The sequence below is a fragment of the Pipra filicauda genome, unplaced genomic scaffold (assembly GCF_003945595.2).
Source record: "Pipra filicauda isolate LSUMZ 115617 unplaced genomic scaffold, ASM394559v2 scaffold102_size2360937_pilon, whole genome shotgun sequence".
In the NCBI taxonomy this organism is placed as follows: domain Eukaryota; kingdom Metazoa; phylum Chordata; class Aves; order Passeriformes; family Pipridae; genus Pipra; species Pipra filicauda.
Window position 1 is genome coordinate 2,130,565 of NW_024103463.1, and position 25,425 is coordinate 2,155,989.

The 25,425-nt window shown below is 41.9% G+C and overlaps 1 protein-coding gene across 2 annotated transcripts in view; it reads left to right on the forward strand.

Moving 5' to 3' along the window:
• The window catches only part of SLC6A1 (solute carrier family 6 member 1), a 59,929-nt gene extending 34,951 nt beyond the window's left edge, over positions 1 to 24,978 (forward strand). For both annotated transcript variants that reach the window (XM_027738872.2, XM_027738796.2), the window contains 14 exons: positions 5,492 to 5,913; positions 6,990 to 7,121; positions 8,522 to 8,622; positions 10,324 to 10,433; positions 10,553 to 10,685; positions 11,990 to 12,124; positions 12,242 to 12,345; positions 12,640 to 12,764; positions 14,964 to 15,076; positions 17,157 to 17,288; positions 17,825 to 17,927; positions 19,146 to 19,246; positions 20,722 to 20,889; positions 22,565 to 24,978. In XM_027738872.2, the coding sequence (XP_027594673.1) occupies positions 5,679 to 5,913; positions 6,990 to 7,121; positions 8,522 to 8,622; positions 10,324 to 10,433; positions 10,553 to 10,685; positions 11,990 to 12,124; positions 12,242 to 12,345; positions 12,640 to 12,764; positions 14,964 to 15,076; positions 17,157 to 17,288; positions 17,825 to 17,927; positions 19,146 to 19,246; positions 20,722 to 20,889; positions 22,565 to 22,669 (1,797 nt within the window). In that variant the 5' untranslated portion in view covers positions 5,492 to 5,678 and the 3' untranslated portion in view covers positions 22,670 to 24,978. The remainder of the gene's footprint in view (positions 1 to 5,491; positions 5,914 to 6,989; positions 7,122 to 8,521; positions 8,623 to 10,323; positions 10,434 to 10,552; positions 10,686 to 11,989; positions 12,125 to 12,241; positions 12,346 to 12,639; positions 12,765 to 14,963; positions 15,077 to 17,156; positions 17,289 to 17,824; positions 17,928 to 19,145; positions 19,247 to 20,721; positions 20,890 to 22,564) is intronic.
• Positions 24,979 to 25,425: the final 447 nt, after the last annotated feature.

Below are 25,425 nucleotides of genomic sequence, written 5' to 3' on the forward strand. Positions count from 1 at the left end.
GCATTAGGAATTGGCTCCTCAGTGACCTGGCCCTCGGTAGCACCAGCAGCTCAGCAGATGTCTCAGCCCCTGCCATGGCAGAACTGAGGCTCCAGCTGCTGCCAAGGTGCAATTGGATTTGTTTCAGCTCATTTTCTATCGTGACCTTAAAACCGGCCCCTCGCTCCGAGTTCAGGACTCGGTTTGGTTTTGGCAGTTGCCTGGATAAACTGCTTTGGGGAGGGTTTGGAGACCAGGGCAGAAAGGAAGTGCCCCCACAATCCTGGGAAGGATGTGATCTCGTGTAATACCTTCTCAATGGGAAAGGTTGGCTACAAAGATCCAAAAAGCTGCAATATGTGAAATCTGAGCACGGGATCCCCTCTGCCAGGCTTTCATACTGAGCCAGACACTCCCTTTCTGTCCTTCTTATGTTATTCTTTGGATCACCGCTTTACATTGAGGGTCTGGACTCAGGTGGGAACATATTCTCCACATCAATGCAAAATTTGTTTCAAAAAATGTTTACTGGGCAGAACTTGTTTCTGCTATCCTGCTTGAACTACGATCCAGTGCTGAAATTGGTTAAGAGATTTGGCGTGTCTATATGTGCTAAATGAAACAATGAATAAATCTTAAACATAATCATCCAGTAGAACAGGCTATAATTCTTATTGGAATGGCAAAATTTGTCCAACTTGGTCCAATGCTTCCTTGCTGGCATCTCACACCTACCTCAAATTTGAGCTTTTCCTGTTTTTAGTGTGTCCTGTGTGGGGAAGGGCGAAGATGCCCTGGAACTGTTGCATTTTGACTAGTAGAGAAATAGTTGATGTGGGCTTTCTCTGCTGCCCAAAACATGCCTTCTGCTGATGAATGGCTTGGCCACCAATCATCAGCATTTTTGCCTGTAATATTGAACTCTCCTTCAAGCCTACCCCTGACCTGCCCTGTTACGTTCCCTTTTGCAGGCCTTGGGGCCAAGGTGTGTCAGGGGTCTGTTGTTTAGGTTCTGACACCTTTCCTGTCAGAACAGCTGGATTAAAAAGCTGTGCCAGAAAAGAGTACGTTTTCCCAGGTTTAATCCTGCAGTTCCCAGCAAAGTATGTGTTGTTCCATAAATGTGTACAGTCATGAATTTTTTTAGGTGATGTCTTAAAGGTGTCTTTGAAGCAAAAGATCTGGGATTTTCAGCAGTGGGTATCAGGTCCCTGCTCTTCGGAAGTTTTGGGCATCCACAAATTCCGTAACCAAGTGAGGTGTTCTACTTTTCTCAACACTAACTTTTTTATGGATATGTTAAAAATCACTTTCCACATCCTACTTCAGGCACCCCAGTCTGAAGAGTTCAGCTGATGCATTTCCTTCTACTGTCCCAGTTACTGATCTGGTCATGAAAAGAAATGTTTGTAAAGCTGGTAGTGCACAAATAGAGATTTATCTATTGCATGCTGCCACAAGCAAGAAAATTTGTGAAAGATTATAGTAATATTGCCGTTCACTTTCATTTCATGCAGCCAGTTCTAAACTCTTCAAATCCACTTTTATGCAGCCCAGGAGAGAGGAAAACGCTTTTCTGAAGTGGCAATCTCTTTGTTCCAGTCTCCCTGGTAGTGCTGATTACCTTGGCTGCTATGTGTGCTTGGCTCTCTCCAGCCATTCTTCTCTAATGTGGTGGTGCTGCGGGACAACCACATGGTATCCAAACCCCTGATTTAGAGGGCTTTCTGCTCTTGGCTGAGCAGCCCTAGTGACTGAAGTCAAGGAAGCTCTATTGTGCATTGAGGAATGTGGTGGGAAACTGCTGTGCCCTTCCTAACACTCTCAGTGCTGGTGTGAAGGAACTGGGGGAGTAAAGACCGACTTATTTAATAGATCTTCCCTCCATCTCCCTCCCACAAAACCAGTGCTGCTCAGCGAGTGTCGTACCTGCTCTGCTGGCTGACAACTGCAATTTGTATTTCATTTTGCCCAGGCTTTGCCCACAGAGCTTACATAAGTGTCTTTCTGTCCCATTCCATGTCAGAGCAATTTTAAATTTAAATCCCAGTGCTGAGGGATGTTGCCTAATCTGATTAGAGAGCATGTACTGAGTATCTTCACTGCTGCACTGCCAGTTCTTCTAGATTGTTGTACCTAAGTCATAGTGTTTAAAGTACTGCTGTGTGGATTGGAGGTTAGACTCTACTTCTACTGTTGTAATTTATTATTATTATTTATTAGGCTTGGGGAAAATTATTTTTCATAACGTGGAAAAATGTCTACTTTCAGACTGAAGTATTTTTTCATTGTTTGATGCTGTTTTGCTGCATTATCCTATATGTGCACAACCAACCCACACTGATCCCAGTGCCAGTAAAACCTCCAGCGTGGTTTCTGGGTGGAATAATGGCACCAAGCAGTGGTAGAGCAGGACAGGTGAAAATTGGTCAGTCCCCACCTCCATCCTCTCAAAAGGAGCCTCTGCTGAGTCTCTGGTCGTGCCACTGCTGACGTTTTGGATACTTGTGGTGTGTGCAACAGGCTGTTTGCCAAAGGTTGTGCTGTGTGACACAGTTAAGCACATCTCCACATAAGATTGCCTGAACTACTGCTTTCAATGTCTTTTCATATAAAAAGCCCCAGCTGCCTGCCAGTCTCCCCTCACCCTTGACACTGATGTGCTGGGGTGTCTTGTGAAGTCTCAGCCTGAAATAGGTCTGGGCTCCTCCCTCCAGCAGGTTCTTTGCTTTATTCACAAAGATTTTCTAGCTAACCCACTTGTTTGTCTTTCTCATGGAGTCTTGCACTGGGCTAAATTACTCACTGCATTCAGCAGAGGCTTTAGAGCACACCCAGAACTCTCCAGAGCCTGAGAGGGCTGGATCAGCAAGGTCAGGCTTGTTTGTAGATATGAGGGGCTGAATCCTTATTATTCAACCCATGTTCCTCTTGGCTTGGTTGTTCAGCTCTCAGATCCAGCACAGATCCTTGCCTGCAGTGCCAGCTGTGAGGATGAATTTCTCCCTCATTATGAGCCAAACAAGAGATATACATATATATATGCATATATATATATCTCCATGTAGTGTTGGTTTATCTGAGGGGGAATTTATGTCATTTTGGTGGTTTTTTTCAACTCATCCTCAACAGACTCAGCCTCTTGCAGTACTTGGAAGCTCTGCTGATGATAAAGCACAGCCCAAATGTAAATTACAACAACAAGTCCAATCTAGTACAGGACTGTTGCTAAAAGTACTGAGACACTCTGACTGTCTTTTGCTTCATGGAGGCTGTGTTGGCTGAAAAGAGCCACTTTCAGTTCTGGATGTTCATCAGTAGATGGTGCTGGCAAACTGCACATCTGTTGGTGCACCCCTGGAGTTGGCTGCTCCAGCCACGATGGCCATGCAGATGGGGAGGTCCAAGTTTCGAGGCGCTCTCAATCCACACCTCAAAGAACAGGAGCTGTATTTTGCCCACACAATGATCCACGTTTCCTCCTGACTCGGGAATTGCATTGCCTGAAGTGCTCAGGCTGCTGACCACGGCCAGAAATGGTGGTTATTGGTACACAAATTTGGACAGGCCTGCATCAAAATACAGAAAACTGGTTCCACTGTTTTACAAAGGGGAGCTCCCTGCACACACAAGGACTTGCGAGGATGTGAAAGCAAATACATGGATTTTCCCTACTTGTGTCCCATCTTGAAGTGGAACAGAGAGGATGCTTGTTCTCTGCTCATCCCAGCAAACCTTCAGCTGATTCTTCTTCAGCTTTCAACTGAAACCTTTTTTTTTAATTGTTGGATGTGGCCCTATAATAAGCATTTTAATCATGCAAAGATCTGAAATGAGAAGTTGAAGGAAAGCACAGCCTTTACATGGTTTTTTTTTACATTTTTTTAACATAACTTACTATTAGAAGTGAATGGCTGATAATCCAAATCTTCCTTGGCACAAATCTGTAATTAAAATTACTGTTGATTTTTGCATGACCTCATGACCAACACTGGCAGCATTGCCAAAAGGTGCAGCTTCACACTGGCCAGGGTTTCATGTGTGGCATCTCTAGTTTGAGGACTGGACTGGGTTATGGAAAAAGGAGTTATTAAGAGGAACTAGACAGTAAATTGATTGTGGGTGGGCTCACAGTAGAAATGTAAAAGCACTATCTCATTGTTTTTTTTCAAGTTGAAGCAGGGCTGCCGAGGTTTGTGGAAGCCACACACGCTTCAGAGTTGACTGAAATATCCCAGCTCATTTTTCATAATGCATATTTACTTCCTTGATTTTTCCTTTATTTAGATTTTGAAAATGTACATAGCAGTTACATGGCAGTGTTTTTTGAAAAGCTGCAAGAAGGCAACCACAGTCAGAAACCAAAACTGGGGAGTGATCACTGCAGCCTGTCATCTTGGCTGTAACTTAGGCTAATTATAACCACATGTAAAACTTGACATCATTACCTGGATTAAGTCCTGTGGCTTGATCTGGTTTATTGTTTAATTCCTCTGGGAGCATTTTAGAGAAAAGCGTTTAGATAAGTGAAGCTTTTAAATTCACTATTAAGCTGCCATTAAAGGAGGCAACTGCTATTTTTTTCTCTGTAGAATCATAAGAGATCTATAGGGAAAAATGTAATGACTGGGTCATGGAGATTATTTTAGGGGGACTGTGTTGATTCTGCCCTGCATCCTACGGAGACAATAAGAACAAACCCTGCCTAACTCATTGCTGGCTTGGAAAGATCCACACCCTGCAAATCCTTCGATGTTCAGAAGCTGCTCGTCCTGTCTGGAATGCCAGTTGATGCTGAAAAGTTGGGGAGGAAACTCTCTAGACTCGTTTTGAGTATAGAAAGCTAAAAAGAAGACACATTTATTTGAGCGCCGAGCGCATCAGAAGAAATCCCAAAAGATGCACAGGGAATCACACAGGTTTTGTAACTTTATACAACTCTCTAATTACAGATTCAAGGATTAACTCACCTCTTTCAGCCCATTTTCCACCCACTGTAGGCACCTATCAAATTGCTTTCGAGGTCATAAAGTGATCCCTGGTGCCAGGCATGGATGTCTTTCTTGCTCTGTTCTTCTCTTGCCTCCTTGGTTCTGGCACAGTTTCCTACCTTCTGGAACTGATTCGAGGCCTAAACCCAGTCTCTGTTTTGTCTTCTTTATCACTTTTTATCAATCTCTTCACAGGTGCAAGCAGCCATCTCTGCTATTATCAAAATTCTTGCCTGTAAAGAACCTTCCCAAGAAACGATAAACTATGCACTTTCCCTTACTAAAATATGTGAGTTCCGTGGCCAGCGCTCTCCTTTTAAAACGCTTAGTCTAAGCCACACAAATTCCATGGCTGACGATTTCTAACTAAATACTTATTTTTGTGGCTACACAGAGGGCAGAGCCAAGCCCTTCCACGAGACAGGGGGGTTGCAAAGCTCTCGGGGGAGCGCGGTGTTGTTCGGCTCCGCGTGTCGGAGTTGCTGAAGCGAAGCTGAGCGCTGTGACCTCGTGTCTTACAGAGCAGCCCGGACGCCGGTAGAGGACTCTGTCCCGGTCCTCCAGGGGTCGGGGCCGTGGGGGTTTTCCTGCTGACGCCGTCGCTGCCCCGGTGGGTCACCACGAGCCGCAAAGCTGCTGTCCACGTGGACTGGTGCTGAAATCTCCCGCCCGGCCGCCGCCAGAGCCTCGCCCGCCAAGCCCAGAGACATGGCCACCAACGGAACCAAAGTGGCGGACGGACAGATCTCCACGGAAGTCGACGCTTCCATCACCAATGACAAGCCTAAGACCTTGGTAGTAAAAGTGCAGAAGAAGAAGACGGATCTTCCGGACCGAGACACTTGGAAAGGAAAATTTGACTTTCTTATGTCCTGTGTAGGTTATGCCATTGGCTTAGGGAATGTGTGGAGATTTCCATACCTTTGTGGCAAGAACGGTGGAGGTATGTTTGCTTTTTCCTTGTTACAACCTCTGATATATTTCACAGAATCACAGGATCTGCTGAGTTGGAAGGAACCCACAAGGATCACCAAGTCCAACACTTAACCCTGCACAGGAACATCCCCAAGAGTCCCACCCTGTGCCCCAGAGGATCATCCAAACTCTCCCCGAGCTCTGGCAGCCTTGGGGCTGTGCCCACTGCCCTGGGGAGCCTGGGCAGTGCCCAACCAGCCTCTGGGGGAAGAACCTTTTCCTTAGATCCAACCTGACCCTGCCCTGACACAACTCCAGGCCATTCCCTGGGTGCTGTCCCTGGTCCCCCAGAGCAGAGATCAGGGCCTGCCCCTCCTCTGCCCCTGCCCAGGAAGCTGGAACTGCAGTGAGGTCTCCCCTCAGTCTCCTCCAGATATTTCTGCATTAGGACTCACCATAAAATTATCAGTAAACCAGGGCTTGGTTTGAATAGCTTTTTCATCTGTATAGGTGGTTTTGATGTGGGGTTTTTGTTTGCTTTACACTTGTCCAAGAGGGCTGGAGCCATTTTGGAGTGTGGTGCTCTGCTTTGAGGTCTGCCCTGAAGTTTTTGCTAACTTCTAGCTGGCAGCTGCACTTAAAAGAGCATAAAGTGTCAGAGCAGAACTAAAGCACATTACCCTCCAACCAACCCTTCAGATCCCTCTCTTTTGGACTGAGTTTTTGAGAAGATTGAATACAGCTCGTAATAATGACTCTGAGCTCCCCATAAAAGGCTGACTCCAGCTGGAAAGCAGCCAGTGCTGGTTAAAGGCTTTATGTTATCTGTGATAGATGAAGGCAACAAAGTACACAGCCTTTTGGATTTTAGCTTTTTACTTAAACAGAAAGCATTTAAACGATGAAGAGATATGTTTTTCCCCTTATTTTTAACTCTTGGAGTACTGGTTTAGAAGTGTACTTGTGCTTTCCACTAACTTTTTTGGAAAGCTACACTGAAGTGAAAAAAACCTGTGGGTTTCTTTTCGTACGTAACAGGGATGGAAACAGTGGAAACTCAGTTGTGTTTTTCCCAACAGTAACAGACTGCTTATTTATTTTTAGGTGCATTCCTGATTCCCTATTTTCTTACTTTAATTTTTGCTGGAGTGCCACTGTTTCTTTTGGAGTGTTCCCTGGGTCAATACACATCTATAGGAGGCCTTGGAGTGTGGAAACTGGCTCCAATGTTCAAAGGTAAAGTATGAATCTGGACTGCCTTTCATTTGTTTCCAAGTTGCAGAAGGTGCACAGAGTGACGGGGCAAGGATGTTCCTTGATGCCTCCGTATTTTTATTAAACCATAATTTTCCACACAAAACACTAATTTTCTGAGGTGTGACTGACAATTTTGAAACATGAAACGGGGTGTTATTCATTCCCCATTCAAAATAGCAGGAGTTAGGCATTAGAACCTCAACGAACTTATTTTGGAACTTCAAAAACTTTGGAGATCTTTTTGTAGGAACATATAAAGAGTGTTAAAAACAGTGTATTAAATCCATTGTCTGAGCAGGTGTGGAACTGTTCCTTTGGTAAACTTTGGTATATTTGTCTGAGGTCGCAGAGCTTTGTATTCCCTGTTGTTTTTTATTGAAATTCAAAAGCCAGGCACTTTAGAGATGGCAATTTCATGCTGAATTTCTTAAGACAAGCTCACTCCATACTTGGACTTTTAGCTGGTTTGAGGTTTGATTGCTAGAACCTCAGGGTTATGATGTAGATTCTACATGGACCTACAAACCTCCCCAACTACGCTTTTCACCCTTCAAATCCCAAATCCTTTGGCACTTCAGAACTCCTAAGCTGATTTCTGGACCAGCAGAGGAGCCAGTTGCACACTGAGTTATAAATTACTTCACACAGTAGGGCTGACAATTAGCACAGGGTGAGCTGAAAGTTTGTTTAGATTGAATTTTGTTCTGGGAAATTTAGTCTCGGGAAAACCCAGAGAGGTTAAATTGTTTCTCACAGAGAAGTGGTTTTGCTTGAGTTCCTGCTGTTGGTGGGGGTTAGTACAGACCTTGCTTTGCATTACGCTGATTACTGGGAGCACTTTCTCCTCCTTGATGTCTGGGGCAACTGTCACCAGCTGGAATATTTTAAAGTCCCCCTGAAGTCTCCATGTGGAGCAGAAAACAAAGCACCCTTCAGTGTGGAACTCTGCCATTTCTTAAATCTGAGATGACATAACAGCATCAAGTCCTTTGATCCGTGTCCTGAATGGCCAGCTGGTCTTCTGACACATCCTCAATTTATGTGCATCTCCCACAAGTTTCTGTGGGGCAGATGTTTCAGGGAATGAGATGATTTAGCTCTTTTTCCTGGCGGTAAAAAATCGCCAGTAAAATCTCAGCAACAGCAGGTGTGTGGCTGCACCACCCAGGGAACTGGACACTGGCATGAAATTTATGGGTGACTGAACCATCACCCAAAGAAATGACCTTCTTGGAATGACACTTCTAAAATTTTAACTGGTAAACTCCCTGGTCTGCCCCATACGTTGTATTTGTCCTGAACTGCAGCTCTTCAGTTGATGCTTGTACAGACATCACTGAAAGTTTCTTATTTTCTTTTTCTCTTTGTTTTCTTTACAGGTGTGGGCCTGGCTGCTGCAGTCCTTTCCTTTTGGCTAAATATTTACTACATTGTGATTATTTCATGGGCCCTATACTACCTATATAATTCCTTTACCACTGTAAGTGTGTGTGTCAGAAGGGGTTTGGAATTTTTTTGTTGAATGTAAAGCAAAGTGATATAGAGATACCTGAGTAATCTGACTCAATATAAATGTGTGAGGTTAGCACAACATGCATAGAAATCTGTAGGATATGTTATTTCTTACTCTAAGAAAAATTGTTTTAAAAATATCCCTTTTTAAATTTTTTTCCTCCACAAAGAAATTTAGAACAGAAAACTGTGAGGAAAACTTTCTATTTCAAGAATGTCAGCGGAGAAATATTAATAATAGGTTATTTTGGAGCTCTTTTCTTGCATTTTCTTGACAATTTGTTTAAATTTCCTCATCTTAATCTTCAGAGCCACAGCCTTAATTTTATTTTCACCTGCCTCTGCCGTTTAATCACAACATCCCTGCTTGCTCCTCTCCTTCCCTGCCAGGCAACCTCAAGCCATGCTCAGATTTCAGACTCCTTGCCCTGGCAATGCCACCAAGAGCACCAAGACCCCTTTGTGCCCATAGACCAGTTATTCCCCCCAGAAAAATTCTAGTGTATAATTAATTTTTTATTTTTCCTTCAGTAGCAGCCACACAAACATTATTTCTTTGGGAAATAATATCACTGCAATGTGGTTTAATATCAGAGGGGTTTATTAAAGAAATCCCCATGGAATGGAAGGTCTGTGATTTGATTAGCTCTGAACTCCCATTCACTGTTGTTATTTTCGCTTTGTTTTCTTTCCTGTTTGCTTTATTTTTAGCTGCCTTTTTTTTTCCCCCCTTCAAGGGTGATTCATCAGCTGAGTAAGTCTTGTCTGATTTGTGGGGTTTGGCCATCTGAGGAAGTACTCTTATATAAGTCTCAATAATTAATGCATCTTTGTTCAATTGTCTCTGCTATAAATGTTGTTCATGCTTGCTTGTTCTCGGCCTTAAAAAATTATCCCTTGACCAAATTTTGCATTAATTGCTGTCTGGGGGTGACAGCACCATTTCTTCTTTTTTATCCTCAGAATTGTTATTGACATGAAAGGACAGTCATAGTCTGGAAGTGGTGTTCAGGTCCATGTTAAATGAATATTGACTTCTGATTCCCTTGAAGCCTCTTATCCTTGTATATAAAACATGCAATGCCCTGATATAACATTTCTGTGGGAGGATTTTTCAAGAATTGCCATCAGAAGAATATTTAAGTTGTATGCAAAAGAGGTTCATTCTGATGGATAAGATGTGGAAAGAGGTTCTGCTCCTCAGAACTTCTGAAAGTTGTAATAGAAACATATAGAAAATACATGTAGAAAACAGAAAATTTACCTTTTTCTGATTATCCCCTGACCTGAGGGGAAAATAAAAATCTCTGATCAGTAACCATCACACCTTTATCACCTCTTGTGCAACAAGAGGTAGCAGACCCTGCAGGAGGTCCTTTATGCTGTTTCAATATGCTCTCGTGCTGAGAGGTTCTCAGACCCCAGAGCATTTGGGCTGATACGTTAAAGAAAGGGAGATATATTTTCACATCTGATTCACACAACTGACATGAAGTTAAACAACTTTTGTGGCAGGCCCAGCGCCCCAGGGAGCTCAGTGCTCTGCAGAGCTCGGGGTGTCTCTGTTCTCCACTCAACTGTCATTTCTAGTAAAGAGGGAGATACCTGAGTTAATGCTTTGCTTAAAAAGTGTCTGACTTCAGGTTTTTTCTTTCTCCTTCTTGAACAGACTCTTCCTTGGAAACACTGTGAGAACCCCTGGAACACAGACCACTGCTTCTCCAATTACACCTTAGCAAACACCACCAACATGACAAGTGCCGTGGTGGAATTCTGGGAGTAAGATGCTCATTTTTCTCTGTCTCATTGCTGTGCATGTGCAAGGATCGGCTTGTTATCATCCCTATAATATCTTCTGAACTAGTTGCCAAATAAACCGTTCTCTTGTCTTGTTCTAGACGCAACATGCACCAAATGACTGATGGATTGGAAAAGCCAGGGCAAATCCGGTGGCCACTGGCAATTACTCTGGCAATTGCCTGGATTCTGGTGTATTTTTGTATCTGGAAGGGGGTAGGCTGGACTGGAAAGGTAAGATTAAAAAGTACTGTAAACGCCTTTCAATTAAAAATGCCCATTTTTAGTCAAATATTCTTAAAATTCCTGAGGTAAGAGGCGCTGGGGACAGTTTCGCTGGCATATCTCTGTGAAGGATTTAATTTCTATTTTCTTGAACTGTTTTTGAAAGAGCTGGCTCCTCTGCACCTAGGGCTGATCACAGTCAGATGCTCTGCTCACTTACAGACTTCTTGGCTTTGCCAGGGATAAAAACTGGCTAAAAATGTGACTGCTGGTTCCTGGGATGGATATTACAGCTACTTTGTGTAGCAATAGAGTGAGGATACAATATTTTGGCTTCAGTGAGAAACATGCATTTATTGCACAGCTCCTGCTGGGCTTTGATACACGAGGAAGTGTTGGGAAGAGCTACTCCCTCCTTTCCTGGTACTGAATGAGAGATGTAGGAGGTTGTTGCCTTCATGCTGTGCTTCTGGGGGTCTGGCTGATTGCTGAGTGCAAAATAGAATTTACTAATGAATTAAAGGAAAACATGTTATTGACAGACCTTTCTCCAGGAATGAAAGGGCAAAATGGCAGGGAGAAATCTCGAGGAAATAAAAAACTGCAGCCATGAGGATTCTAACCCAAGTGAAGTGCTGGGATAGAAGACCTCAGGTCTGGTGCAGAGGACTAGGATTTTATTCACACTGAAAGAATGAGCTGTTGAATTTTGACAAGATGGTTGTAACTGTGACCCACTTCAAGCAGCATTTGAGCATGGCCTAGCTGAGCTCAGACCAAGCCATTTTATTTCTCCTTTCGACAAAGGTGAAAAATAAGAAGGCTGATTTTGTTCCTTTGGAGTCTGAATTTGTAGTGTCTTTTTTCGGTTAGGTTTTTGAAAAGGCAAGGGAGTGGGAGGCTGTGTATCATAACATAGATGAGGAGAGAGTGGGAAAAATAAGCTGACAGATGTTGTTTTGCGAGCAGAGTGCTGGTGCCGTGATCTTTGTGCTTTTGGGACTTCCCCTTGTCAAATATAAATACAAAAAAAAAAAAAAGTGTGAGCCCCTCATGTGAAAATATCCCAATCTACTATATTCCACCTTCAGGAAAATAGGCAAGAGCCACCTGCCTTTAGACATGGTCTTCAGGGAATTCTAGAGCAGGCACTCCCCTTCCCACATCAAGCTTTTCCACTGATAAATGCTTCAATTCTAAGAGTCAGCCTCAGTTGCTGTTACAGGTTTTCAGGGAGCAGTATTTTCTGAAGTGTTAACAAGCACAGATCATTCTTCCTTCCATACTTACCATGTCTTGTTTCTTCACATCAGGTTGTTTATTTCTCTGCTACTTATCCCTATGTTATGCTGCTTATCTTGTTCTTCCGTGGTGTAACACTGCCTGGAGCAAAGGAAGGCATTTTATTCTATATAACTCCCAACTTCAGTAAACTTTCAGACTCTGAGGTAAATATTCAACCCTTGTGAACAAAAGTTTCACTGCTAACTGTTCACCTTTCAGACATATGACCTGCTCCTCAAGTGCAGAAACAGATTTTTAAAAAAATTATTTCCTGCAATCAGGTTTGGCTGGATGCTGCCACACAGATTTTCTTCTCCTACGGGTTGGGTCTTGGTTCACTGATTGCCCTTGGAAGTTACAACCCTTTCCACAATAATGTTTACAGGTAAGCAGATGACTGCACATATTGCAGTGGCACTTGCCTGTCTCAGCTGGAGCTGGATTCGGTCTTTCTGTGTACTAGATCGTTGAAATAAAGCGTAGTCTTGAATATTAAATGTCATATCTGACTAGGGATAAGATGTATAACTGCATTTACACTAATGGGAGAGACAGTATGATTTGCCCAGCATGAAATGGAAGCCAAACCGTGAAATCCTAAATCACGAAATCTTTTCCCAGGAAGAAGCGAAGACAATTTTCTTTCCCCGCTGTTTAAAGTGCTTTACCTTTATTTCAGGGACTCCATCATTGTGTGCTGCATAAACTCATGCACAAGCATGTTTGCTGGCTTTGTCATCTTCTCCATCGTTGGATTCATGGCCAATGTCACAAAGAGGCCTATTGCAGATGTTGCAGCATCAGGTATCCAATATATTTTGCCCTGAGTGGTGCAGTGGCATCAGTTATTTCTCGTTTGCACGTTGTATCCACGTTGTAACTGTTCAAAATCCCTCCCTCGAAGTTCCCTGTCCCTTCAGCCTGACTGCAAAAGGCAGAGCATCGTTCCAAACCTCTCTGGGCAGCACCAGCAAGGTCATTTCGTGTCCAGCTGCCTGGTGCTCTCAGGCCCTGGAGTGGAGTGATGAGCCTGGGCTGACACAAGGAATGCTGCTGAACACTGGGATTACAGGGAATGTGTTTACAGGAGGTGGCAGCACAGTTTGCTGCTTCAGTGCTTGGCTGTGACATCAAATTATGAGCCTCTTGCTACTGGAATTCTTAAAAGCAAACTGAAAGGAGGAATGGTGGTCGTTATGGGGTGGTTCTTTTGAGCCAATATTTTCAAATTCAGTTAGGTTTTAAATTCCTTTTCCAAAGGCTGAGAGCCCTTTGAGGCAGATGCAGTTCTCACCTACAGTTCAGACCTGCAGCTTTTTTTCTGGAACCCTTTATTATGAAAGTCATTTTATTTAGGGCAGTGAGATGTCCATGGAAGGATTATGCTATTCTTTGCAGTTTCTTGACTGTCTTCCAGATGAAAAAGCTTAAAGCAGCAGAGCAGATGGTTGCCCTAACCCAGCTGGTGCACCAGATACTCACTTAGCAGTTCTGGCCACAGGGAGGGATCTGATAACTGAAAACTTGTTTGGAAGTCACTGGTGGACAAAATATGTCTAACTATCCTAGCAAACATATCCTATTGGTGAAATATTCCCTTAGTTAGGAAAGTAGAGAATTTAAGCCCTAAAAATAGTCTTCAATAAGCTGCACATCCAAAGAAATTAGGTACAAAATGATGATGGCATAAGCTGTTATCAAAAAAATGCTCTGGAAAGTCAGTGGTGTGTGAAATAAGCTTTTTGGATTTATGTATTTGATACAGATATAACTATAGAAAGGCCACACCTGCAAACAGAACAACATTTTTACATCCTATTAAGCTCCTAAGTGCATTTGAAGGTACTTAGGATAACAGACTTCTGAAAGATGCCCATGACCTCCTAATTGCACTAATTGCAAAGGACATTTGAAAATCTGACTCTTTAATTAAGGCTTATATTTCTCCTGGCAAACTCAGAAACTGGTGCTTCATTTTAGCCCCTACTAGACAGATTGTTTTGCCATCTTTTATACAACTTTTTAAAACAAATGATATTATTAAAAGCTGTGGCTGCATTTCTGTGGAATGTGTAAGAGAGCAAAATTAACATATTTATTTGAAGTTTATTTTGCTGTTAGCAGTGCCATTTGGAAGGCTTTCCAATCGTATCTGCTCTCGCTAGCGAATAATTGCTTCAAAATCCCCGTTGCACTGAGTTTGACAATTCTAGTGCTAATGCCAGTCCTTGCTCCAAGCACTTGCCACATTCAGACTTTTAATGAGGACTGAAAAATCAGAGACCCACCTTAGATGAGGCACGTGAACTCTATTTCTGTGATTATTTAGTTTGCTACAGATTTCCCTCTTAACCTGAGATCAGCCGTTTTCCAGCTATGCTATGAGAACAAAAACAGCTCCTTTCTAAATAATAATTTGTATCCTCCTTCCACCACTATGCCCCCCTCAGCAGTTAGCAGGAACACAGGTGAAAAAGTTTGCCCGTTTTCACAGCTATATAGTTTATTAAAATGTGTATTTTAAGATAAATAACGAAATGGAATAGCAGGAAAGTGTCTGAAAAGTGTCTTCATTTTCTGAGATGTCTTTGCTTCTCCTCTGAACTACTTGGTGCAAAGCAGAAGATCACAGCTATCAATAACTGCTTGAGGGGAGAGAGAGCTGGAAGATGTAACCCCAGCCAAGGATAACATTCCCTGCCTTTGCTATACAAAGGTGTCAATCAGGAGCAGCTTCTGAACTGTACCCAGTATTCTGGTTGGTTGGTTTGGGGGTTTTTGGGGATGTTTTTTTTTCTTGATTGCTTATTTTGGTTGGTTCATTTTAAAAGCAAGATACAAGCACCACCCTCTCAGTGAAGACTGATGGGCTGAAATCCTTGGTCAGGTGCTGCATCCATGGCTGGGCCATTCCAATAAACCTGAAACTTGTCACCCACAGGAGCAGAGAATCCCAGCACCAACCCATCACATTGATGTTTTCTCTCCTGTTTCTCCTCCCAGGCCCTGGACTGGCATTTCTGGCTTATCCAGAAGCAGTGACACAGTTACCAATTTCTCCTTTGTGGGCAATACTGTTCTTCTCCATGTTGCTCATGCTCGGGATTGACAGTCAGGTAAAACTGGTGTGAAAATGAACAAACAAGACACATTTTCTGCAGCTGTGTTGTACAAGATTACCCTGTCCCTGTGCACTCTGCAATGGTAGTCATGCAGAAAGGTTTCTGAAATGATCATACAAAGAAAAAACTGAGGAAAAAACCCAAGGTTCCAGCACCCTGGGATAGTAAAAAAATGATGTTAAGACACTTTTTTGTTTTTACAGACTGTCGGAAATGTATGTAAAATGGGCAGAAAATTTGTTGTGCAGGCAAAAGGAACTTTTCTTTGAAATATTCACTGTTAAATCACGATATTAAATATACCTTTGCAATGTTCAGCTATGTAGGAGGCACTGGGACATATTTTACAAGATTTAGATGCCACAAATATTGCTGGAAGAACTTACTGGAGCAAAAAGATGCAGCACACATTTCATTTTAAGCGTATGAATGTCTGGAGCAAATTCACTGGCCAGTGGGGTTGTTACTGAGGACATTCCATGTCTTGGTGTGTTCTGAATCACTTTCCAATGGTAAGGATTTATTGGTTCAGGATTTAGCAAGGTTGTACAAGGTATCTGACAGCTGGAAATGTGTGGGAAGGCACAGCCTAGGGGTTTTGCAAATCCAAATAAGATATTCTCCAGAATGTCTGGATTAAACAATTAAATCATTAAGTCATGGAATCATTTAAAATGTTTATTGTGACATGAAAAAAAAAAAAAAAAACAACCCCACAGCACGAGGTAAAACCCTTTAGAAAGGAAGGTTCAACAAAAGCATTTGATAATCAGTACTAATTTTAATATAGGTAACAACCATCCTGTCAGCACCAAGGAGAGCACCCTGCCTTATTTTGCAAAGCATACTTTGAGGACTTTGGGAAGTGCCTCCTGCCTTCTGAACTGTTTGGTCATCTTTGTGTGACCAATCCTTGCAAATGTTTTAATGTTCTGGCCATCAGCTGCAGTTGGCAAACCAGCACCTCACAGTTCTTAGCACAGCCTTCACAGCACATCAGGGAGTATGGGATTTACTGGCTTAACACCCTCATAGTCTTTCAGTAGAGAAAATCCATCATTTTCTATAAATCCAAGCTGACTTCAGACTGTGAACCAAAACACAAAAAGACCAAGAGGGCATTTTATCCTGCGAGATGAAAGAAAGTTGAACATTTATATTTTCTGTTTCTTTGTCTTTCAGTGAGCTTCAGGCTTGACATTAAAACCTATTGCTCAATCTGGGGGGAAACTGCTGAGAAATTAATTAGGTCAAAAATATTCTTGAAAGAACTTGTCTCTAGGCAACTAAGAGCTGAGGAAGATAGTCTAATATTATTAAAAAGAATATATATCTACAGGCTGTCATGCTTTCTGCATTTTCTGTCTGTCAGTGAAACGTTTCATACACTGTAATTTACAGGAGCTGTAACTACTGGTTGAATTCTGATTGCACTGCTGAAAATTAATAAAACTTTAGATACATTCTGGTTTTCACAATTTCAGCCATAATGATAAATTTGTCTGAATATATACATATCTGAGTATATACATATATACACTTTATTTATCTGAAGTGTGGCCATGCTTTCTGTTTGGAGGGCACATCCTTGGCAAAAATGTTTTCTGGGGATACAAATAACGTTTGATTTATTACATATGAGAATCAATCTCGTGCCTCTAACCTTCACCATGATGCACCAATCTGATTAGACTTTCTGTGTCTGTTCTCTTTCATATATGTGAGTAAATCACATACCAAAGAAGTGATTTTTGTAGGACCAAGGAGTCAAATCCCTCAACTGTAGGTGTATCATCTTGATGAGAAGAAAGAGCACTTTCTGCTCACAGAGCAAATGCCACAGTTCATAGTTTGGAATCCTGAGTGTTTTCCAAGCTGGAAATCTTTTGGCACAGATCTTTTTAGGCAGAAACAAGGATTTTCAGGAGCACAGCTTCCACCGAAGTCAAGTGAATTTTCATTTATCGTTGAATGGGTGCAGCCTTAGGCCAGTGATGGGTACAATTGAAAACTCCTGCCCTAAATGTAATCCTGCAGTGCATTGCATTGTATTTCTGTCCACCTTACCCTGCAGTTCTGCACTGTGGAAGGATTCATAACAGCTTTGGTGGATGAATTTCCCAAGTTACTGCGCAACCGGAGGGAAATCTTCATCGCTCTCGTGTGCATTGTTTCCTACCTGATAGGGCTGTCCAATATCACTCAGGTATGTGCTGGGGGACACTGGGATCCGTGTCTGACATACAGCATCTGACTTGCTTCTCCCTTCCCCAGTCCAACCAGGGACACTTGCACTGAAGTGCAGGGATCCTCCCTCCACGCTGTAGACAGATTTCAGGCAGCAGACATGAACTTGTAAGTGTGAAATGCCTGTGGTCTGTGGATGCAGTGTGTGCTGCAGGGTTCAGGTGACAAAAAAATGCACATCTCTGCACCCTTACAGTCCAAAAAGTGGCAGCTGGGGATGCTGACATTGCTCCTAGATTGCAAACTATTTGAGGGGAATGATTGAATTATTAAACAAAAAGTACTGAAGTGAAATTAAACCAGTTAATTAGATTCTGGCAGCAATCTTAATCTTTGACCTCAAGCCTTCTAAAACTTTAACCCTTTCTCTTTAATTAATTTACACTAATATATCCCTAACCTGTTCACCACCATTATTTTGTAGCTTACATTTTAATCTATCTTGAAATTGGAGTCCTTACTATATTTTTAACGCTCCCTTCTTATATATTTCAGGGTGGAATCTATGTGTTTAAGCTTTTTGACTACTACTCTGCCAGCGGAATGAGTCTCTTGTTCCTTGTATTCTTTGAGTGCATCTCAATATCCTGGTGCTATGGTAAACAACATGTTTTTATTTTTTCCCTAAGTTTTGCACATCATAAGGATACTTCACCTTCTGATCTGCTGGTTTGTGTGTGCACATACTGAGGGTGGGACTGAACTTGGCCGTGGTTTCTGTGGGTGTAATTCCACTGGGGACTAAAAGTTGGCTTGTGGGAGGTACTGCTGCCTCTTTAAACACCCCATTTTTAGAGGCCTGGAAGTCATTGTGTCAGCAATATTAAGCAGCTGACATCTCATCTCTTTTCTCATCCCCCTTTCTTGAAAAGCCTTGATCTGCAGAGGTGTTTGGTGTTGCTGTTCTCAACATAATGTCTCAGGGCTCTGGAGCTTTGTAATGTTTCCTCTCCAGAAATGGCTCTGTCACACCAGGATCTTGCAGTGAGAGTCAGTTAGGGCTTAACTGCCCCAAAATATCCAGAACCTGGACTGGCAGGCACTGGCCATAAAGATTAATGGATCTGTGTCATATTTTTCCATGTGACCTTAGTTTCTGTGTCAGCTCGTACAAGGAGCTGCTCCAACAATCACCGAGGCACTTCAGTTTGTGTTACACAACTGATCGAAAGCCGGATAACTGGAGCCCTCCTCCTGGATTTATAATGGGACTGAGAGGATGGAACAGCATTTTATAGGGCAGAGATACTGCTGATGAATCCAGGAAATGCAAATGGAAAAATACACCAGCTCCATAGTGAAGAAATCAAAGTTATAAACACTGTGTGGTAGACAGACCTTCAGGAAGCTGATGGGCAGCAGCAACAGGAGGGCTGCTCTTTGATTTCATATCCATTTCTGCATGTACGTGGGGTGCACCAGAGTGAAGCTGGTTGGTGCTAGGATGGGGTGGGTTCTTCTCATAATCTAATTTGTAAGATACATTCTAAATTTCTCATTCTAAAGAGAGTTTAAATTAACCGAGGGTGGGTTTTTTTGCATCTCACCTTCACATGTACAAACTTCCTTGGTCTTTGCATGGGAATAAGTTTGCAGGCCTCTAATTAATTAATGGGGATATGAAGGAATGAGATCAGGTGATTTTTGGTGCTTCTGAGTTTGCATACTTTTTCCCATTCAGATAGGTGAAAAGTTAGGTTGGGATCTGTGTAGAGCTTCCAAATATATCTTTATGACAGTGTCTTAGAACCACTGAGCTTTTAGTTGACTCAGTTACCTGATACATTTCTATACTGTTTCTTATTCCTATATTTAGGTGTTAATAGATTTTATGACAACATCCAAGAGATGGTGGGATACAGACCCTGCATCTGGTGGAAACTCTGCTGGTCCTTTTTCACTCCTATCATTGTGGCAGTAAGAAACAAACTTTTATTTGTTAAATGTTAAATGAGGTGGCCTGTGTACTACAGAATTCTCATTTCCACCCCCACAGGTTCATATTAACTCTGACCTCATTCCTTTTTTAAGGATCTCAGCAATTCCATTGAAGGCAATTAGCAAAAAAACCCAGTCATTAGAGCAAGTTTGTGCCCTAAAAAAGAAGCCAAGATTTTCTTGTATTAGACCTCTAGAAATGGTAGTTAGTCAAGAGTTTCATTGGCAGAGATAGAAAACTGTAAAAAGCAAACGTTGACCATTTCTTGTATTCTTAAAATTTTACGATATCTCTAAAGTCTTAATTTTCCATACGACCAGAGATACCCATATTCTGTAAACTGAATTCCTTCACAGGCACTTATTCTGGTGACAGAGAAGGGTTATAAACTGAAAATCTTCTCTCATGGGATTCTGTGGCTTATATTAACCACTTTTACACCCCTGGCAAACTTTGCAAGGAATTTGTGTATTGGAAAACAGGGGATATTCTTTTCCTGATTCCATCCCATACAGTATATCGTGAAATAATAGGCAAAGAAATGTAAGTTTACTGCACATAATATAGTTAACCCAAATGCAATATAAAAAACTAATCAAGCAGCCACTAGTACACATGACAGAATACTTGCCACTCACTGACATTTCTCTGATAGTCCCATGCAGGTAGCCATGGAAAAGCAAATGAGGAGCACTGAAGGAGACACAGGAATGTGTTCATGTTGAGGGTTCCTTGAGTCATCCCTACCCACACGAAGGCAGCTTTCATCTTGCTAAAAACAAGCGTTCAGGAAGGCATAAGAAATGCATTTTTTGTTTATTTTAGTGGTGCAGTGGGAAGGTGACCAACACTGTGTGTAAACCTGAGCAGATTTCTCCTGTCCTGTAAAGTCCTCGGCAGAATTTGCTGCCAGTCAAGTTCAGGAGTGATGATATGCTGATAAAATCTGCCCCTCTGCATTCTCCTCTGGGAATACCTTCTGCACAAAGGATCAGCCTGGCATCAGAACGAGCTTCCTTCTCTCCTGGGTCGCTCTAGCAAGGTTTCCCTGATGCAGGTTGATTTAGACATTTGGAACAGGCCAGGATAGGAGTCTTCCCTGGGAATACCACGTTTGCCAGCCACCGTTTGGAAACAACACAAAGGCAACCCACGGATGCTGCTGCTCAATGGCACAGTGTTCAGGTGTGTGCAGGTATTCCCAGGAGCCCACTCTCCCCACACCCCCATCCCTCTGGCTCTGTGCAGGCTATCAGAGGAATTTACTAGCACCAGTGGATACCCCCAGCAGGATACCTGGATAATCTTAGATGCAGGTTATGTGTATGAAAACAATGTTAACGCGAAATATTCATTTTGGTGAGAAGTTGCTTGGGAAACTCCAGAAAAAACTCTTGAAGCCAGAACACTCTGGGAATATCATTCAAGTCTTCCTTTCCACTGTGTTTTGCAGGGAGTGTTTATCTTCAGTGCTGTCCAAATGACTCCCCTCACAATGGGAAGTTACGTTTTCCCAAAGTGGGGCCAAGGAGTTGGCTGGTTCATGGCTTTGTCTTCTATGGTGCTGATACCAGGCTACATGGCATATATGTTTCTAACCCTGAAAGGCTCCTTAAAACAGGTAAGTCTCTTTTTCCTGACCATCTTCAGACCTGTGCACACTGATCAAAGCTTGCTGGGCAGTTATTTTCTGTCACATGTTTCTCCCTTGCTTAGCCCAGTTATTTTGCATCAAGCTGAAAAACATAAAAGGAAGTACCAACCAGAAAAAAAGACAAGAGAGTGTCTTTGCCATCTGTTGTTAAACATAATTGCCCATGTTATGTGTGGTCTTTATCTCTGGTTTGACAGTTGCAGACACTTTGCATTCCAGCTCCTTACACCTAGAAAACAAAGTAGCAGTTTACGAAATATGTAAATGTGTCCTAATTAATGCGAGGCGTACTGTCATGAATCAAGGCAGGGGATGCTCTGGGGAACTGGAATCAAACTCTTAGGACTAATCCACGTAACTCTTGTTTTGACTGTCTGCTTAGTGACCCTGTTTGGCATCTCCCTGCAATGTGATCAAAGACTTGAGCTCCTGCTCTGCACTGCACCTGTCCTGAGTTACACCTTGCTCTGCTGCAGCGGGCAGGAAGGACACGAAAAATCTTGGGAGCACTTCCCTTTAGTCTTCCTGTAAGGGATTTCTGTGAATGATTACTTCATGAAGAACATTAGAAGCCCCTTTCTCGTTGAACTGTGCTCTCAGCCTATCCCCGACTCCTTATTCCAATTTTTACAAGGAGATGACACTTCTCATGTAAGAGAGACTTAAGTCAGTTTTAAGGTCCTCAGAGATGTGCTGCTAAAGGACTGGGAGATGTTGATAAGGTTACTGACCCACACACTGTTCAGTAACCACCTACGATCACCATATCTAATTTTTTCTAATCTGGGTGCATCCTCATTTTTCCCTCTCGAGCTCGTGCTGTGCCTAACAGCCCCTTCTTCAACCCAAGTGCTGAAACTTCCATCTCTGCCTCTGTGCTTGTGGGAGCCAAACAGTGTCACAATGAATTTGTCAGTATCTCTGGAAAATTCTGGAGTCAGCTGACAGAGCCATCTTTGCAAAGGGCCGGATGATCTTTAGCAGAATTGACGTGTAATGCCTCATGAAATCCTCAGACCTTCATCCAAATATTTGTCTTCAGCAAATTTTAAAAGACTCAGGCTTCAAAGAGGTCTACAAAAAATTTCTAGGTTCTTAACTCCTACGTTTTGAATATCTCTCCTTTCGTCTTACAGAAACATTTATGTGCAAAGGGAGAATTGTTGCTCTAAAATACAGCTGCTGCTTGGGCAGAGTTGTGTAAGACTATGGTAAATGTTCCTCATCTCAGAATTGCTGTGGATTAAGGTCTTGTTTTTGAAAGCATTGACAACCAACCAGGTTGCAGGTAATGGGAGGGACCTGCACCAGTGACAGGCTCTGAGGATCTAAACTGGTCTCCCTGCAGTCTCTCCTCATTTCTTTTCCCTAGGAAAGCCCCCTTGTTAATGCCTGCTGGCATCCAACATTTTGCACGGGGTCTTTCAGCTCCTGCTGTCACACTGAGAACAGAGCTAAGCCTCTGTTCAGTAGGTGTGGCTTAGTGCTGGTTTGGTCCCTGGGAGGACAGGCAGTTGCAATTCTAGTTCTAATGCCTCAAAGAAAGTGTTTAGGATTGTCTTTAAAAATAATTAAAAAAAAAAAAAGCAAGCTCAGAAACAGTTTTTTGGCTGCCTCACATTTATTGTTGTCCTTTAAACAGCGCATCCAAGTGATGATTCAGCCAAGTGAAGACATCACTCACCCTGAAAATGGGCCAGACCAGGCACAACAGAGCAACTCTGCTAACAAAGAAGCCTACATCTAAACTTCTGTATTGTAAAAGTACCACTCCTACTCCAGAAAAACAAAAAATATGGTTGAATATGACCACAAAATTATGTCTGAGAATATAATTACCTACCTCTAGTGGCAAAAAAAAAATTAAAAAAAATAAAAAAAAGAGAAAAAAAGCAACAAGGTCATCTCCACTCTAAGGGAATCGCCATGGGTATGATCCAGCCATCATGCGAGCTCAGATGTTGACAGTGTTTTTGTGTTCTCCGGCAATCCACAGACTGTTAATGTTTTTATCCGTTCACAATAATAGTTGCATACCTTGGAATTTGTAAATTGATGTGCCAAGACCTTTTTAATCTACCTTTTAGCACGACTATTTGAAGTTTTGTGCTGCTGATTTTTAGTAGTTTATCACTGTTTCTTACCGCTGAATCCCAAGACTGTTATTTCTGACTTTGCAGGAGTAAAATTAAGTTTGGATTGTTTTGTACAAAAAGAACGAAGCATTTTGTAAACAAGCGATTTCCAGTGAAAAATCTGCCCTTAAAATTTGTTCCAGCTGAGGCCATTTGAGGGGGAAGAGACTTCCTTCAATTAACAGCAGCCACAGCCTTTATAAACATTCCTAGTGTAAATTGAGCTGTCTGTGGCAGCACAGCCCAGGCTGCTCACTGGCTGTACTCTGCCTTTCAGGTGACTTTCAAATAAGGTCATAAACTTCTTTAAAAATACACACACTGTTTCTTATAAAAAGAAGGTATCTTTGTGAATAAATACGTGAGTCGCAGATGTTACAGGCATAAATATGAATTTTAACTTTTTTAGCAAAGTAATATCCAAGAGCTCTTAAAGATTCCCAGGAGTAAAATGCAAAGGATTTGCAATCGAAGCTCAGAGTGCTTGAGCTATTATTATGATGTTATTATCCTACTATTATTGCATTGTCACCAAAAAGAAACCAAAACAATGGCTTAAAGATCGAAGTAAGTTCTAATTTAGGATTCCAATCTCAGATGTTCTTTTTTTAAGCCGTTAAAGGACTTTTGACAGTTCCTAATAAGCAAAACACAGAATCTGGGTGGGCTAGCACTTTGGGAGCAGTTCCATTTTGATTTCCACGTGACTTGGTGGTGGGGAAGGCACAAGGCACAGCTATTTCCATGCGATGCAATCCCGCTCTGGGCTCCGTCTGCATTTGCCACACAGCCAGGAAAGCCCAGCCAGCTCCTGGAATTTTTCCCTGTGTGGGGAATGCAGCGTCGGCCCCGTATGGCATCTCTCATTTGGCAGCTATATGACAGGCACGGAGGATCATGGAGAGTGCAGTAGCTGATGTTTGATTGTAAATGACTGTGACAGAACTGTGCAATGAAACATGCTTTTCAGCAACTTTTTTGTGCACCGTACAATGTTAGATAGCACAATTTATGTAGAACTACTACGTGAAAAAAAAACATGTTACCTGTGAATGTTGGGTTTTTTTGTTGTTTTCGTCTGAAGGTGACAAACATGTTCTTGCAATAAGGTATTATTCTCAGAATGTCAAGCACATTATGTAGAAATAATATATATATATAATACACATGTATTTCAAACTACATCATAAAATTTCAGAGTATGTTCAGTAGATTCTAAACTGTTTCATAGATCAACTGTAAAATACTACGAGATCTAAGCTACATCCTAAAAGGCCATAGCTGAGATGCAAACATCCTGTAAGTCTTCGGGGTTTGTGTACATTCTACACAAACATTACACATGATACATGCACATCATAATTGTGAATTTCATTAGACTAAGGATAAAAATTCAAACTTTCTCTTTATTGTTTAATGTAATCAAGTCCCATGTTGTTCTAAGACAAATGCAGTATTTAATGTTTGATTGTAAACAATTATGACAGATGTTTGACAGACCTGCTCTTTAGCAAAAAGCTGTACAAACGTATCACATAGCACAAACTAGTGTTGTAGAACTACTGTGTGTAAACTGTGAATAGCTGTATCTTTTTTGTAGTACTTGCCCTGAAAAAGAAAGATTATTGTATGATCATATATGCTTTTTGCAATAAGGAAATATCCAACACCAGGCAAATCTATCTCTATATAAAAATATATATGTAATATATACATATTCAAAAATATATACAGAGCCTGTTTAAAAGAGTACAGTATTATTTAGTAAATTGCAACCTGTTCTATGGACCAAATGTAAAATATTTATAAATTAAGATGCATTTTAAATGTCTATAAACGGTGTCATAATTAAAGCACGATTGTTATGTAAGTTTCCAAGAGTTTAGAGGAAAAAGAATAAAGGTTATATTATACATTAAACTCAGAATTTTGCAGTCTTTCATTACACAAACCCAAAGTATGTTAATTTTCTGCGAAGCAGGTTCCAAATGTGTCATATATATATATATAAATATCCTTTAAATATCAAAATGCTGTATCCCACTTGTAATGCATATAATTAATCCATGCTATTTCTATGCTGTAATTAGTATGTGCATACATTATGCAGGGAGCTTAAAAGGTGACAGTTAATAGCCCTTCCTGGCATCCTGCTGCTTTAATTCTCCTGCGGGAAGATGGCAGACCAGGGATAAAAAACCTGGATTTTGAAATGACCGTTCCTCAAGTGCACTTGTGCGGATGCTTTGGGGTGTGAACTGCAGCACCTGATGTCCCTGGTCTCGGAGCCATCCCAGGCTGATGAAGCAGCACCTGGATACTCCACAGACAGATGATCCACTGCTACAAAAAAAAAAACCAAAAACCT